The sequence below is a fragment of the Ornithodoros turicata genome, chromosome 2 (genome assembly GCF_037126465.1).
Source record: "Ornithodoros turicata isolate Travis chromosome 2, ASM3712646v1, whole genome shotgun sequence".
In the NCBI taxonomy this organism is placed as follows: Eukaryota; Metazoa; Arthropoda; class Arachnida; order Ixodida; family Argasidae; genus Ornithodoros; species Ornithodoros turicata.
The window spans coordinates 90,944,478-90,958,742 of record NC_088202.1 but is presented as its reverse complement, the minus strand read 5'-3'; the positions used below and the strand labels follow the sequence as shown (position 1 = coordinate 90,958,742).

At 45.3% G+C, this 14,265-nt stretch overlaps 1 protein-coding gene across 1 annotated transcript in view; it reads left to right on the top strand.

The window, feature by feature from the left end:
* Window positions 1-14,265, top strand: part of LOC135383837 (uncharacterized) — a 164,990-nt gene that overhangs the window by 143,864 nt on the left and 6,861 nt on the right. Inside the window, exon 2 of the mRNA XM_064613145.1 lies at window positions 11,337-11,710. Within this exon, the coding sequence (XP_064469215.1) occupies window positions 11,337-11,671 (335 nt within the window). The 3' untranslated portion in view covers window positions 11,672-11,710. The remainder of the gene's footprint in view (window positions 1-11,336; window positions 11,711-14,265) is intronic.

Here is a 14,265-nt window from a genome sequence, read left to right as displayed (position 1 = left end):
GAAGAGTTTACCTCACCCTCTCCCAACCTCTCTATTTCCTAGTGCCGTGCGAATATTCGAATTTTTCGACCATCGAAGCGAATACTTATATGTTCGATTCGAACGACAACTTTATTTTTAAGATGATGAGTGGGGAGTTTCATCGCCAGAGGCGATACTCTACCCCATTGCAGATGGTGATGTGGGGAATTCGATTCGAATTCCCAAGCGAATACGAATTTCGGTATTCGAATTGCGAATCGAATGCATCTTCAGTACCGAATATATTCGGATAGTTTCCGCTCAAAAAGCCACGCAAGAACAAACAATTATTCTATACAGCGAAACCGCCAGAAACATTGTGTAAGTAGACTCGTCCTATCCCCTTTCCCTTTCCTTTAGCCAAAACGAGGTGGCGCAGCACTCTGTTTCGTCCTCGAATGCACCACCTTCTGCATGCATACTGACAGAGATTTGGCGCTTGTATACCGCTGCAAATCAGAATATATCTGTTATCTGCTAATTCCTTTCCTATTCCTAACTGCTAATTCCTATTTCCTATACGTTTGCACCTTATTTACACTCCGCCTATGCGTGCAAACCGTTCCATTTTGCAGCTATTCGCTTCGTATTCGTTTCGGCCTATAACTATTCGCTTCCGTTTTCAAACCACTATTCGCACGGATCTGCTATTTCCCTCGCCGAATCTCAAAATTTCTCTTCTCCCCTTCTACCTTACTCACTCAGCCGGTATCTTGGACAACCAAAACTGGAAAACCTAGTTATCCCCCCGCCACACGAAAAATGACATTCAATACTTAATCCCTTACGTCTTAATGTCATTCTTGCGATGCAACACAGAGGTATTTAATGGTATTTGTCTGAACGACAGTTTCTGCTGAGATCGCCACAACTCATTTGCCGATGAAATGCCTACTCCCGCTCCCATGGTCTACGCAGAGTAACAGTAACGCAGAGTAACAGCCTTGCAACAAAGATTATTTCATAGTTTGAGGTTACATGATAATACTTTGACGAGTAGGCTCGATGCAACAGATGCCATATTGTTTGTTTTGAATTGGGTACCAGTTGGCAAACAGCTTTCCCGACCTTAGTGGATAACGCCATTCGGGACCAGAATGGCAAACAGACGATAATGTCATTTGTTCTGTCCGTGTGGCACAGGTGTAACTTGCATTGACAGAGCTCAAGTGCTTCTAACGTTCTGGTCATTTTATTCTATCAAGCTTCTATGTATGACACTTTCTAGAGGTATTTCCTGCAGAGTTCGAGGTAACTCGTTACAAGTAACTCGTTACTGTAACTAAGTTCCTTTTTTTGGTAACTTGTAACTCGGTACTTTTGCGCCGTGGTCACTTTCAGAGGAACTCGTTCCTTTTTCAGGTAACTTTGCCAAAGCAACTTAAGTTAAGTTCCAAGTTACTTTTAACTCGCTTTTCACTCACGTCCACATAGTCCACATATTTTCTTGCTTTCTCTCCGGTTCCTTCATGGAATTTTTTGCCATAAAACGTGATATTCAATCAATGACAGTATTTTATTGAGGAAGTAAGAACCGCTGCCATTGAAATAAAGCTGAACCATTGTGCGCCCACGGGGAGTAAGATGCAATGCGTTCGAACAGACCTCTACCAAGAAACGTCATCATGACATTGGTAGACAGACTGAAACTGAAACAAATCGGAAGGAGAGGGCTGGGTTCCACGAACAGGCACTTGTTCGCTGCCTCCCATTGAAAGAAAAGCAGGACCGAGAGTCGAGTGCCCTTCAGGGACCATATCGTAATCTCCTCAAGACCGTGACTTTCGGGCGCGACCTTGTTCACCTCTAGCTTCGAGCGTAGTTCAATTCTACCAAATTTGTGGCGCTGTCGAACACTATGACGTCATTTGTTTACAAACAGGGAGAGGTCTATTGTTGGACATAAACGAAAACGTGTCTAAGTGCACTCCTCCGCAGGCAACTCAAGGTCTAACTCAACTGCCCACGCGCGCTGCACCTGCGTAATGCTATTTTGTGTCCGAAGTAACTTGGAAGTAACTCGTTCTTTTCTTTAAGTAACTCAGTAACTGCGAGTTACATTTCAGGCTGAAGAACTTCGTTATTATCTTAGTTACATTTTGCACACGGTAACTTAACTTGTAAGGAGTTCTTTTTGACGAGTAACTTCTCAATCTATGATTTGCTGCACCCTAATATCTGCTTAGATTATCCTGTAACTCACAGATCAGCGCCGCTGAAGTTCACCTCTGACCAGTGTTGTAGGGAACGCCGTTACAGTAATCGATACTTTTTTCGGTATCGGAGCGCGGATCGCGATACTTTTTTAAATCGGTATCGGAAAAAGTATTTCCGTTACAAATTTACGGTAACGCGATCTCCGTATCGTTACCGATACTATTTTTAGCCCCGTTCTTCAACGACCATGCCTCTTACTCTTATTCATTGTCCGCCGAGCGCTCGACAAGAAGCCTGTGGATACGCCTACGTGCTCCGTATCGGGAGTTACACCAAACACATATGAACTCTTTTTCTTGGAACCTGGAGGAAATACCTCAAATCCTAAAGTCAACCTAAAGTCAACGAACAGAGGTCAATTTTCTTGATAGGGGCGTTCTCTATTCCATCTGCTAATCTTCCGTGTCACACTGAGTCACGTTCACATATACTGGGATATTGCAGCTCCGGTTATGTTTCCTTGGTCGTTCGACCTCACGGCACATGTGGGCATGACACTAACGTAATTGCCATATTAGCCTCCGTCAGCTGCCGGAGAGACTACGGCCTGCTAGTTTGGCACAAGTCGACTTTGAGAACTGATAAAAGTCATGTAAAGTGTCCGAGCTACATAATAAATATGCTGTCTGCACAACTGTCTTCTCCTAATTTACAAACATATGCATACAAATAGTGTAATATATTTATAGATATTTAAAATAAATGGATTGTAATAAGTATGGTATACAAATATATAAATGGGGTGTTCACGCAAGCGAGATTTCTATATTGCATCGTCTTCGTATTTCCAACAAAAGAATCGGGCAAAGCATCGCGTTACTTTTTTTTAGTAACTGTAGCGGTACTCCGTTACTTTAAATAAGAAGTATCGATATCGGTATTTCGATACTTTTGACTCAAGTAACGAGTATCGGTATCGCGATACTATATTTCGGTAACGAGTACAACACTGCCCGTGACACGTACAAGGCAAGTGCGAAGCTACTGCCTTATGTTTTGACCCCATTGTAGCGGGAGATTTATGTACGTATTTTGTGGCGCGGGGGATGTTGCTGAAAGAATGGTTACAAAGTAAGTCAGGTGGTGCAATATACGTAACGAAACGTATTTGTTTTTGGGCGTTGAATTTAGTTTGGCGACTTCTAATTTAGTTATTTTATTGATTAAATTAATTAATGACTAAAATTAAATGACATTAATTTCTCTGACGCCAACACCAAACCCTAACGCCAAAACTTCGCATGGAGTGTCAGCCACATAACCGGAAAACGAAAATTCCAATTTAAAAACCCGAGACTAGTCTTCTTATCTCCAGTCTAGGATTTTTCGTCATGGGCAGACGGATGCATTCGTGCACTTATGCCATCGCTGTTCTAAGCGAACATGAAATGCACACAACGAAGACGGAAACAAGGACGGACTACTAAAGAGACAAAAAGAGACCCTGACCAGGAAGACAGCTTAGACAGTGAAGATTATTATACCGCCACGTTTTATCCTCTAGTACAAAGCGCATATGGATATCCATTACAATACTTTGCCGCAGGTTTGTTGAACTCACCAGAGTGCGTGGAACCCATATAACCATTAATAGGATTAGAGCTTAAGGAACATATTCTTCTTCAGAGTATATTCGTCTCTGGGATGGACAAGAGTGTCTGTTAATGGCCATCTTGGTTGAGCTATATCAAAAACGTTTTGGAATTCTTTTCTTAGCCGCGTTTCGGTAAAACAACGTCCAGTAAAAAGGTAAAGCGGAAAGGCCGGTAGCGTACAAAAAAGGGACATTACGTGAGCACACTTTGAATGCTATTAGTCGCACACGTTCTTCTACAACCTCCGTCGCGCATATTTTAACGTGCACTTCCGAGTGGGGAGTATTTTATTTCTTTCTATTTCATATTCTATTCGGTGGACTTCCCTCCCAGTGTCCTCGAATGACAAAGTGCCTGCGTAAATGTCTTTACGCATAACAAAGAGAGAGACCGAGGAATTCAACGCGGAAGCCCATTCTAGAAGCAGCGTGCAATCTCACAGCGGCACAACATGCCGGAAGTCGTGTGGCGAGCAAGCGAAGCCTATAGCGTTGTGAACGCCTTAAAAGATAACTCACCTGCTCAGTCGCGACAGGGAAACGACGAAAGATGAAAGTCACTGAAAAGGTTAGCCAGCTGTAGGACTCTAACCCACATCTTCTGGATTGCCGGTCCAGGACGTTAACGCGCCCGGAATATCCCCTTTGTTCCAATTGGTCACCATACGAGAACACGCGTGTATACCAGGTTCGAATCCCGGTGCCGGCTGTGCTGTCTGGGGTTTTTCCTGGGTTTTCCTCAGACGCTTTCAGACATACGTCGCACAGTTCCCAGAGAAGTCGGCCCAGGACACACATTCCCCCAGGGCGTTAGTCGTGACGTTGCCCACCTCTGTGAGGCCGAAAACGGCGAGCCCTTTCACGGCACCACCACCACCGACAGTTCTGCATCTTTTTAAAATAGTGGATACCTTTGGCAGCCAGAAAAACACCGACGTCCATGTACTCTGTCTTTGTAGTTAACAGTTTCCTGTGCAAACGTCCTTACCCAAGTTCATTTCATTTATTATCGGAAATCCCAAGACGGACATAAAGACCTCCCATGTGCACCCTCGATCCAGTGACTTCGGATATGCGAGTTTCCACGAGTGATAAAGAAAGTTAGCAGCCGTTGCTGGAGCTCGAACTCGTCTATTTAAGAAATAAGTAATCAAGTACGAAGAACGTGCTTTCTTTTTTTTTCTTTTTTTTTTCACGATATTGCTTTAGGATGTACGGGGTATGTACCGGAGTTAATGAATTCAACTGTACAGTTTATCTTCGGACATCGGACAGTTTATCTCCGGCTGTACATCTTATGTCTGATACAATACCCACATCTGAAACGGAACCGAACATTCCTATACAATGTACACTGCTTGTCGAGAGTTTCATGCGGACAGCAACACACCCCTATGTGGAGACAAGAGCATTCTCGAATGCTCAATAGAGGTCGAGTTATAGAGTGCGAGTAGGGCATCGTCTGAAATGCAAATCATGCAGCGTGCCTGCTTCACGTTGGATGCCGGATCAATGGAGGAAAGCGGTGAGCCTCTTTACAGCCAGGGAAACTGTCTCTCAGGGTTCTTATTACTGAGCAGCCCCTCCTTTTGCCGCCTTCCCTATTTTATGTTCGCGAGAGCGAGAAATGTAGAACGCCAAAATGCAGCAAGGAGCAGGTGGTCGGATGATGCGGAAGACTCAAGTCGGAAGTGTTCAGAGACCTCATTTATAGTAAGAGCTGTACGAGGTAACGTCACGAAATGCCCGCAAATACCCAAGTGGCGATATAGTTGGGAACGCGTTAGTGTCGCTCTTCTATGCGAGGATAAGTATTCAGCATAGTGTATACGGTGCATTAAAAAGTTATTGGTAGGGATGTGCAAACCGAATCCACGAATCCTAGGCAGGGGTTCGGGATTCGGGAACCAGAATCCCACTGCTCAAAACGGCGAATCGAATCTTTCGAATCCACCAAGAACGTTTGTTCTCGTTTCTTTTTCCATTGGCGCCTCCGGAGTCCGCCGAAAGCCTCATTGACCGAGGGGTGTTTTCTTGTTTATTTATTTACATTGCTCTGGACTGAGAGAGTTCAGGCAAGAACTGTTACATTACAAGTTTAAAAGTAATATGGTTTTGCTTTTAATTGTTGCTTTAGCTTTCTGGAAATAATTCAGACTCGAGAATTTATGTATTTCTTGTAGTCGATTAACAATATGTTAAATATACTACGTGGGTATACTAGCTCCCGAAACTGATTTTTTTTTTTTCATTAAACAAATTATCATATTTGCTTCAAAACACTCTCCAGTAGAAGTTGTTTTATTGGCTTTTCAAACTCTTTTTTAAAGAAAGGATTCCAAAGATTCGCAAGATTCGTGGATTCGCAGAACCTTCCTTGGATTCGGATTCGCAAATTTCTGGATTCGTCAAATCTCTAGTTATTGGTATAGCAGCGACCCTGCTTTATGCTGAATTGTAACGACGTAAACGCAAAAATACTAAACTGTAAGACTTGCTGTGACGCTCCATGAGGTTTCAGCCACAAACCAAGATAGCAGATAGTAGACACCGGTGGAGCCATGCACAGCTATCCGAACACGAAATTGAAATATGACGGTTTCTGAATAATCTTCAGTTGCTCGCTGGACCATCTATAGCGACTCAAAATGTGCGTTGCAGGCCCTAGCTACCATGTTTACTACGGGATCTCTGCCGACAGCAGCGCAGGATGTCTTACACGCACACCATGCAGCAGTTTTAAAAGGTCATGACATCCAAATGCAGTGGATCCCTAGCCACTGTAGCATTGCAAGTAACGAGGCTGTGGACGCTGCTGCACGCCGGGCTCTTCAACTAAGGTGCGCCCAGGTGATGCCCATCTCTTTCACCAAGGGTGACGCGGGGCGAATACTGAACGAGTTCAAACAACGAATGTGCAACACCTCCTGGTTAACAGGATCGGCTCGGGATTCGCTTCTGTACAAGGTCGACCCAGGGTTACGCTTTCGAGTACCACCTTCCTTTACGCGACAAACGACAACTGTCCTGCATAGGCTACGGCTCAATGTACCGTACAGCGCACGTCTCCTCTTCAAAATCGGAAAGCGAGACTCTCCGAACTGTAGTGAGTGTGGCGTTGTAGAGGATGTAGAACACATCCTTCTCAGGTGTCAGAAATACGTCGATGCTCGAAGGACATTACAGACAAGCCTCTCTCGTGTGGACTCCCGAGCCTTCGACATCACGAAACTGTTAGGTCCTCCTTCGTCCGACAAGGCGCTAAGGGCACTTGAAGACTTTTTGCATGCAACCGGGCTTATGGACATCCTATGACACGGTGAATGTGTGATGTGTCCTGTGTGTGCCCCTGGCGATTCCGCCACTTTACTCTCACTTGGGCGCAGCTCTTGAACTTTTGACCTACATGTTGAACTCCATTATCATTTCTGTTCGTCTCTGGACATCATCCCTTTGTGTTCTCATCATCTCATCATCGGTTTGAACTTTCTGTATTAAGTGTACTGGGGTAGCCAGTTTGACTTCGTCGAAACTAACATCCCCATTTTTTTTCTTTATTCACATCACATCACATCACATCTGAATAATCCGAGCTAGGAGGTTATCAGCCTTATACCATACACGGGTACCATATAGTCGTGTTCGACCAAAGAGAGAATGTGCCAAGTCCTCAAGCAGAGGGCGCATATACTTGAGCTATACACCTATAGTCGTTCATCGGCTCCTGTCGAGCTGTAAACAGGTACAACATACCCTAACCAAATCAGCCTTGTACAATCTGGCCAAGATAACTTGTTCCAGTCACCCCACGCACTTACGTCAGTGCATTCCCTGACAGACGGACATCGACGAATCGCGCAGTAACTCACTCCTTGTTTACAGGAATCCGTGCAGCCCCCGTTGTCACTTCAGCAACTTTCTTTCTCCATTCCCCGTGATGAAAACAAGGCAGAAAAACGCCACTAATTCAAAGGCAACTACGCGAGACGTTTTCAAAGTCAGCAAACAGAGGACTGGCTACGGTTCCCCAGGAGGAGCAATCGCAATTGAATTGTGTCGAAGCTTCCCGGAGAACGCAGAAAGCAGAACCCCGATTACCGAGGTCTTCCACGGGATAACTTCGTTTTCCAAGCTTCATTCTCAAGTGTTATACTGAACGTTGACAGGTTTCAGGTGTACGCCGGGTTTTCCTACAGCTGCCTTTCTGTTTGCAAGTGGCACATGCCCTATATACTCACTTCTTTACTGCTTCGTCGATTGAGAGACTCTTTTCAGCCATTACGAGAAGTTTCCTTCTCGACAAATCAAGTTAACGTCCAACTATGCAAAAAGAAACTAAAGTTCGAATTCTAGATGATGGAGAAGGAACTGTCTCCCACGTGCACTTCAAGGAAAAAAACAAGAAACCGTGGCGCGTAATGGGGAATATCTATTTTAGCATATAATGTATCATACATGAAGTGCGTGCCCCATTATGCTGAAACGTAGTTAATTGATGTCAAGAAAAAAAAAGTACTACTGTAGAACTTTCCCGGAGTTGTGCGACTGTTCCAACTTTGATGTGTTCAGCAATACCGGTAACCGACAAAAAAAGCTGCACATAAAACGGCATGATTTTGTCGTTCTGTACTCAGTGACACAAAATCACGAAGTTAGCAGTGAGGTAGCAATGTCTCAAGTATGGTTCATGCATTGCTCTGCCCTCTCGTCTTAGCACTTAGCACTCTCGTCTAGAAGGAGGCAGACGATAATCATTGGGAAGCTTTCTTTACGTTTGCGATTAAATGTGTGCGCGGGTGCGGTTATATCCGCGGATCCGCGCGCCGTTCTGATTTTCGTGTAGAACTGACATTTTGAAATACGCGCAAACAAGAATCGGTGCCTCTGTCGACGTCCCCTAAAAACAAGAAAGTCATAATTGAGACCACGCCGTGAACCCAAAATGGCGTCGAAGTGTGCCATCCTTTGCATTGTCGTGCCTTAGTATTGGACAATTGCGGCATACTATGCAAAACGTGAATGGCGTAACGTTCCTGAGAAACATTGAATAAGGGTGAGGGCGCAGGCTAGCTGGTGAAACATTATACTGAGTGAAACCCCCGAGATACGGTCCCTTTTTTCTATATCGTGTCTCGGAGGTTTCATTAAGTTCCTGAGAAAGTTTGTACGCTGAAAAGTGAAAACATTTGTAACATGATATTCTCGTCATCCAGATTTTTTCCTATAGGAATGCAATGACGGCAGGTTTGCATAAACACTCAATCAACCTATCTATCTATCTATTTCAATCAGCGCAGTTGCGGATGCGATCGCAGATATGACATGCGCGGATATACTGTGTGGTTGTGGGTACTGTCAATCTTATTCGCGCTCACCTGTAGTTATGGTTTCGTTGTGTTATCACAGCGCTCGACGCCACTGCAAATAAGCTTACAGACGACTGCTCAGTCTACTTTCGCTGCCACGATGGTAACGGAATGAAAGCACGTACATTTGAGCCAACACATTTATGTACAACGGAAAGACATGTCGAAATAAATCAAAGCAAACAGACTGCAAGCAAACAGGCTGCCCATTTTGAATCTTCAACGCTGTTATAAATGAGCTATTATAGCGAGCTTTAGGTAACCGTGAGCGGGTTTCCTTTTCCTTTTACAATTCAGGTGTTCGTAACGTGACGACAACAAAAGAGTTTTAGGTGGACCACGTTGCTTCACGCGCAACGATTCCGCGTCATGAACGGCAGTGTCATCTGATAAAAAAAAAGCTATTGCGAATGCCTTCTTAATACCATTTGGCAACGTCTTCAAAAGCGTTTGCACACAGCGCTTCGAGTACAAGGTATAAGCCATCGTCGACCGCAACCGTACCTTCCGCTTCAAATATTGTCTTCGTTGTCTTCTAAGGACGTGTGCCCGAGTCAACATGTGCGCCACGAAGAACCCACTTCACAATGCACGCGTTTCGAGCGTAATAAGACCCTCTCTGGGTACGTCTGCATGCTTGAGGAAAGAAAACGCGTACACCGTCGAGTTGATTATGAAGCGCGTATATAGTTCTGTGAAAATCTACCAGAGTCAAATTCGATCGCGTTCCACAGCGATACTCCCAGAGCCATCCATCGGAACTAACACCGAAAGGTACACGAGGCAGCCTTCCATGAGCACACAACAGGTCACATTCCTAGTAGTGGGCAGTGTTGCTACTTGATGTCAGAGAGGACGAGCTGGCACTAGTTCGGATGCAGCACGACCAATGCAGCAAACTCGACGTTTTTCCATCATCATCATCTTCTTCCTTCCTGCTTTTTCGTGTTTCTAAAATATAGGAACCGTGGTATATGCTTTTGTTTGGCGGCACGAGGAATAGACAATGGTGATACAATGCTCCAAAAATAGAGGAGTAAAAAGACTGAGGTGCTCTAAAAACGGGTCGATTTGAGCCTTGTTGTCACAGTTTGACGAGGATATTTTCTCTTCACCATCGCGTTTTTAGAACCTCGTGTTCACTCCCTCCATTGTTCTTTACAGTCGTGTGGCTATTGTATTCATTCAATTCGGCTGTCAGGCGACAACACTTTGTGTTGACACTTATAACCGTATTCTCACAATGACTGAAAATAAACATATTAACCAATTACGTCTAAAATCACGCGCACTTTCGCAATGGGATGATACATACGATGATTTAATTTGTGTAAATGTACGGTATACACGATATAATAGAGAGGGACCACGCAAGGAAGTGATTTGCTTCAGTGGGTTGTATTGTGTTCTGTTTTTTCTACCTGTCCGCGCTCACCATCTTTAAAGCTTCTCAACCAGCTCCAATGCAGGAAACGACGAGGCACGTGGTGTAACCCGTCACAGCAAGCTGTAGGCACAGCAGGAAGCTGCATAAACTAAATTTATGCGATTTCCTAGTTTGGAAACGTCGAAGCACATGGCGTGACACGTCACAACGTTAAAATCATAAATGTTAGCTAAGGGAAGAAGTCGTACCGGAGCTACGTTCATGCCCTTTGCGTTTGCGTGCCAGCAAGACATTTTCTAACGTTACACTGTTTTCTGTCTACGCGCGTGTGTGTTTATCTTTGTCTCCGTACCTCACGGCTGTCACCATGCTTGAAGAGTCCGCTTGTATCTACAGTATACAACACCACACACGAAGCCAATAGAAATTTAGCTATGGTCCGTTGAAGCAACACTACAGCTCAAATTCGTTTTTGTTCGCCAAACGCGTCTAAAAGACCAGTTACGCGAGGGGAAGAGATGGTGGTGGTGGTGGTAGTGGTGTTGATGGTGGCGTGGTATTTCCGAGTGATCTGCCTGCCTACCTGCCTGGCGGCTTGTTGCTCGTGGGGGATCGTGCGAAGTCACGACTAACTCAGGCTCCTCATCATCTTCGTCTCTTCCTGCTCGCGTAATTGGTCCTTCAACAGTGGATATGTATCAACATGCCAATATTATTCTGTGAGCTTAAACGACTTTCGTTTACTTTACAGCAGCAGAGGCATCCGTGGACTACAACGCAGACATGGCTGTAGAGGAGGTTGGTCGCATGTTCAACATGCTGTTTCCTTTGCTGCCTGCGGTGGAACGGACGCCTCCATCCGTTTCCTGGCGTTCACTCGATGAAGAACGAGGAAGGAGCGACGATGAGGACGACAGAAGAAACGGACTATCGTTGGGGCCCTCGGAAGTGGCCTTTAGCGGCCGGGAGGGCGGCAGCGGCGGACCGCCGCCGCTCAGCCACCCCAAGCGGGCGCAGTCCGAGTGCCTCATGCGCTGTTTAGGCCAGAGAAAGCTGCACCCAGTTCAGTGCCTCACCCTCTGCTGAGGGTGGCACACGAACCTCACACGGACGCCCAACAAACGGGTGAGTGCATATAATGCTTTTCTAGGCACGGGTTACGTGCACGAACGAACTATGAGAAATAAAAAGAAACGCAAGCGTGTTCAAAATGGGATATGGACTGTTCTATGAATCAGCTGTACTTGATCCTCATATCTTCTTACAGTGCATTACCATACTTTATTCATACTATCTGAATTTGAAGCAAGAGCTACAGAAGCTGTGACTGTGAGAGACGAGCACAAAAAAATGACAGAACCCGGCAATGGAGCGTGGGCGTAAACGCGACAGCTCGCCACTACATTATACAGTACAATATTCTTATTCATTACGTCGGCATGCAAGGCGGTGGCTGCCAAGTGTGCTTGTCCTATGAGCATCCTTGGTCCCAGTGACAAGTTCCGGTGAACGTAGAATACGTTTGTGCTGTGGATTGATGCTTTGTGTGCTGGGATGAATATAATAACTTATATGCGTATGAAATAGCCTTGAGCAGGGCATGAATTCCGACGTGATGGACGAAGACAGGTTCTACGTTCATAGACTTTTGTCAGTAGGACCACGCTGCATTTGAACCAGTAGCATTCCTCAACAAGAAATCCCCGAAGGCATTAGTATGAAGTACCAACGCCACAGCTCAGTAAGATTTGTTAGTGCAACGCTAACGCGTAGTGGCAGCTCCAAGGGTGAAATATTACTATATATCTAATCAAATTATCTATCGTTTGAAACTATCCCCGTGGTTGAGACTCCCGTGACACAAAAAGACGTGGCATTCGCAATAACCGAAATACATGGATGGCGACGATGGTGACGAGATCGGCGTGCCGTTGTTGCCCTCACTCATGTGGGCAGCGTCACGAGTGTAGCAGGGATGATATGAGATGATGATATGATGACGGTCGAAAGTTAAGTAGCCGGTCACTGCGAAGACTGGTAGAAGTCCCGCGAGCAAATAAACTCTGAATCATATTCTTTGGATGAGTCCAGTTTGCTAGAGGAAGCAGACTAGGCTGCAAGTTTTGGAGTGTCTTTCAGTGAAAGGGTCTATGGGATTTAGGACATCGTCCAGCATACAATTCCTGCAGTGTACAAGGTAGTTTTCCCGCACCTCAGCATATGTACAACAATGTATCAGGATGCGTTCTATAGTTTCGGGTTGCTGACAGTGTCTGCAATGTGCATTTTCAACAGAGCCAATTGTAACTTAGTGAAAGCGGTTTCTGTTCGCAGTAAACCACAGATATCCCAGAGACATCCCAGTAACATCCCCACGTGGATGTTCGGTTATTCCAGGGATTTGTCCAGAGCGCTCGTAGACTTCTTTTGCACGTCCATAGGACAAGCAAAAGACCCACTTTTTCACGTCTCAGGAACGTCCCATACATATCGCGACGGGATATTTGGACGTTCAGGGGATATCTCAGATACTCCCATGAACGTAATTTTTAATGTAATTATTCCATGCAGCTTGTTTAGTGTTTAGGAGAATTCGCAGCCTAAAGATCAGGGTTTGTGTATTCCGGGAAAGTCTTTTCAACGGGAGTTCTAGTAGATGATTTTGCAGGATTTCCCTAATCCCGGGGTGCTGCGTTTTGTACTCATGTCTTTGTTGTACTCACGTGCCTCATTGGGAACAAAATTGTCTGTTGCTGTCTCCCAGGGTTGGCAAACTGGGGCTACTGCTTGTGCAGCAGATGCTAGTTTGTCTGCATTCTCGTTGCCACTGATACAGGCGTAGGAGGGGATCCATTGAAGGGAGATGTCTCCACAGATTGATTTCTGTTGGGCACACGATGTTCTGATGCAGCGCGCTCTGACGTTTTTGGGCACCGTAGGACTTCTGTCGTCACTGTGAGGCGACTCATTATTCCATTTCACTGCGTTACCATCAGCAATAGGGTAGAGTATCGCCCCTGGCGATGTAACTCCCCAATCAAAATCATAAAATGAACTTGTAGTTTGTTGGAGAGCGTCCGTGATGGTGACAGCCTTGCTGATCCTCTTGACCTGCACCACAGCTGCTGCATCGATGGCGGCACCGATGGATGTGGGAGCCGGCGTCGTTTCCAATCACTGTACCAACTTTCATGGGCCTATACGTTAAGCAAAGTGGAATATTTTTTTCGCATATGAAGTATTCCGTTGTGAATGACCTTGCAGTGCGCTCTGCATGTAGAGCACTTAAACCGTCGTGACGTTGCTCACATATGTGAGGCCGACAACGGCGAGCCCTTTCACCATCACCATCGCACTTAAACTGCTTTAAAAACACACATACAGTACACTGTTCGTAGTAGTTCAATGTACTCAATATTTGGTGACATCCAGCAACGTGAATATATGGCGGTGACGTAATGTAATGAGCTGCTGTAGCTATCGTTGTGACGCACGTGTTAAAGACGAAAAAGCGTGTCATCTGTCATCAGATGTCATCTGCGTCTAACATGTAAGCTTCAGCTTTCAGGCCTCTCTGAAGCAGAAGACTGAGCGGTGCTTAACTTTTGAGGGCTTAATCCTTTATTTGCACGGACAAGAGCAGCGCTGCACATCTTGCGATTCAACTGAGGTCGGATTAT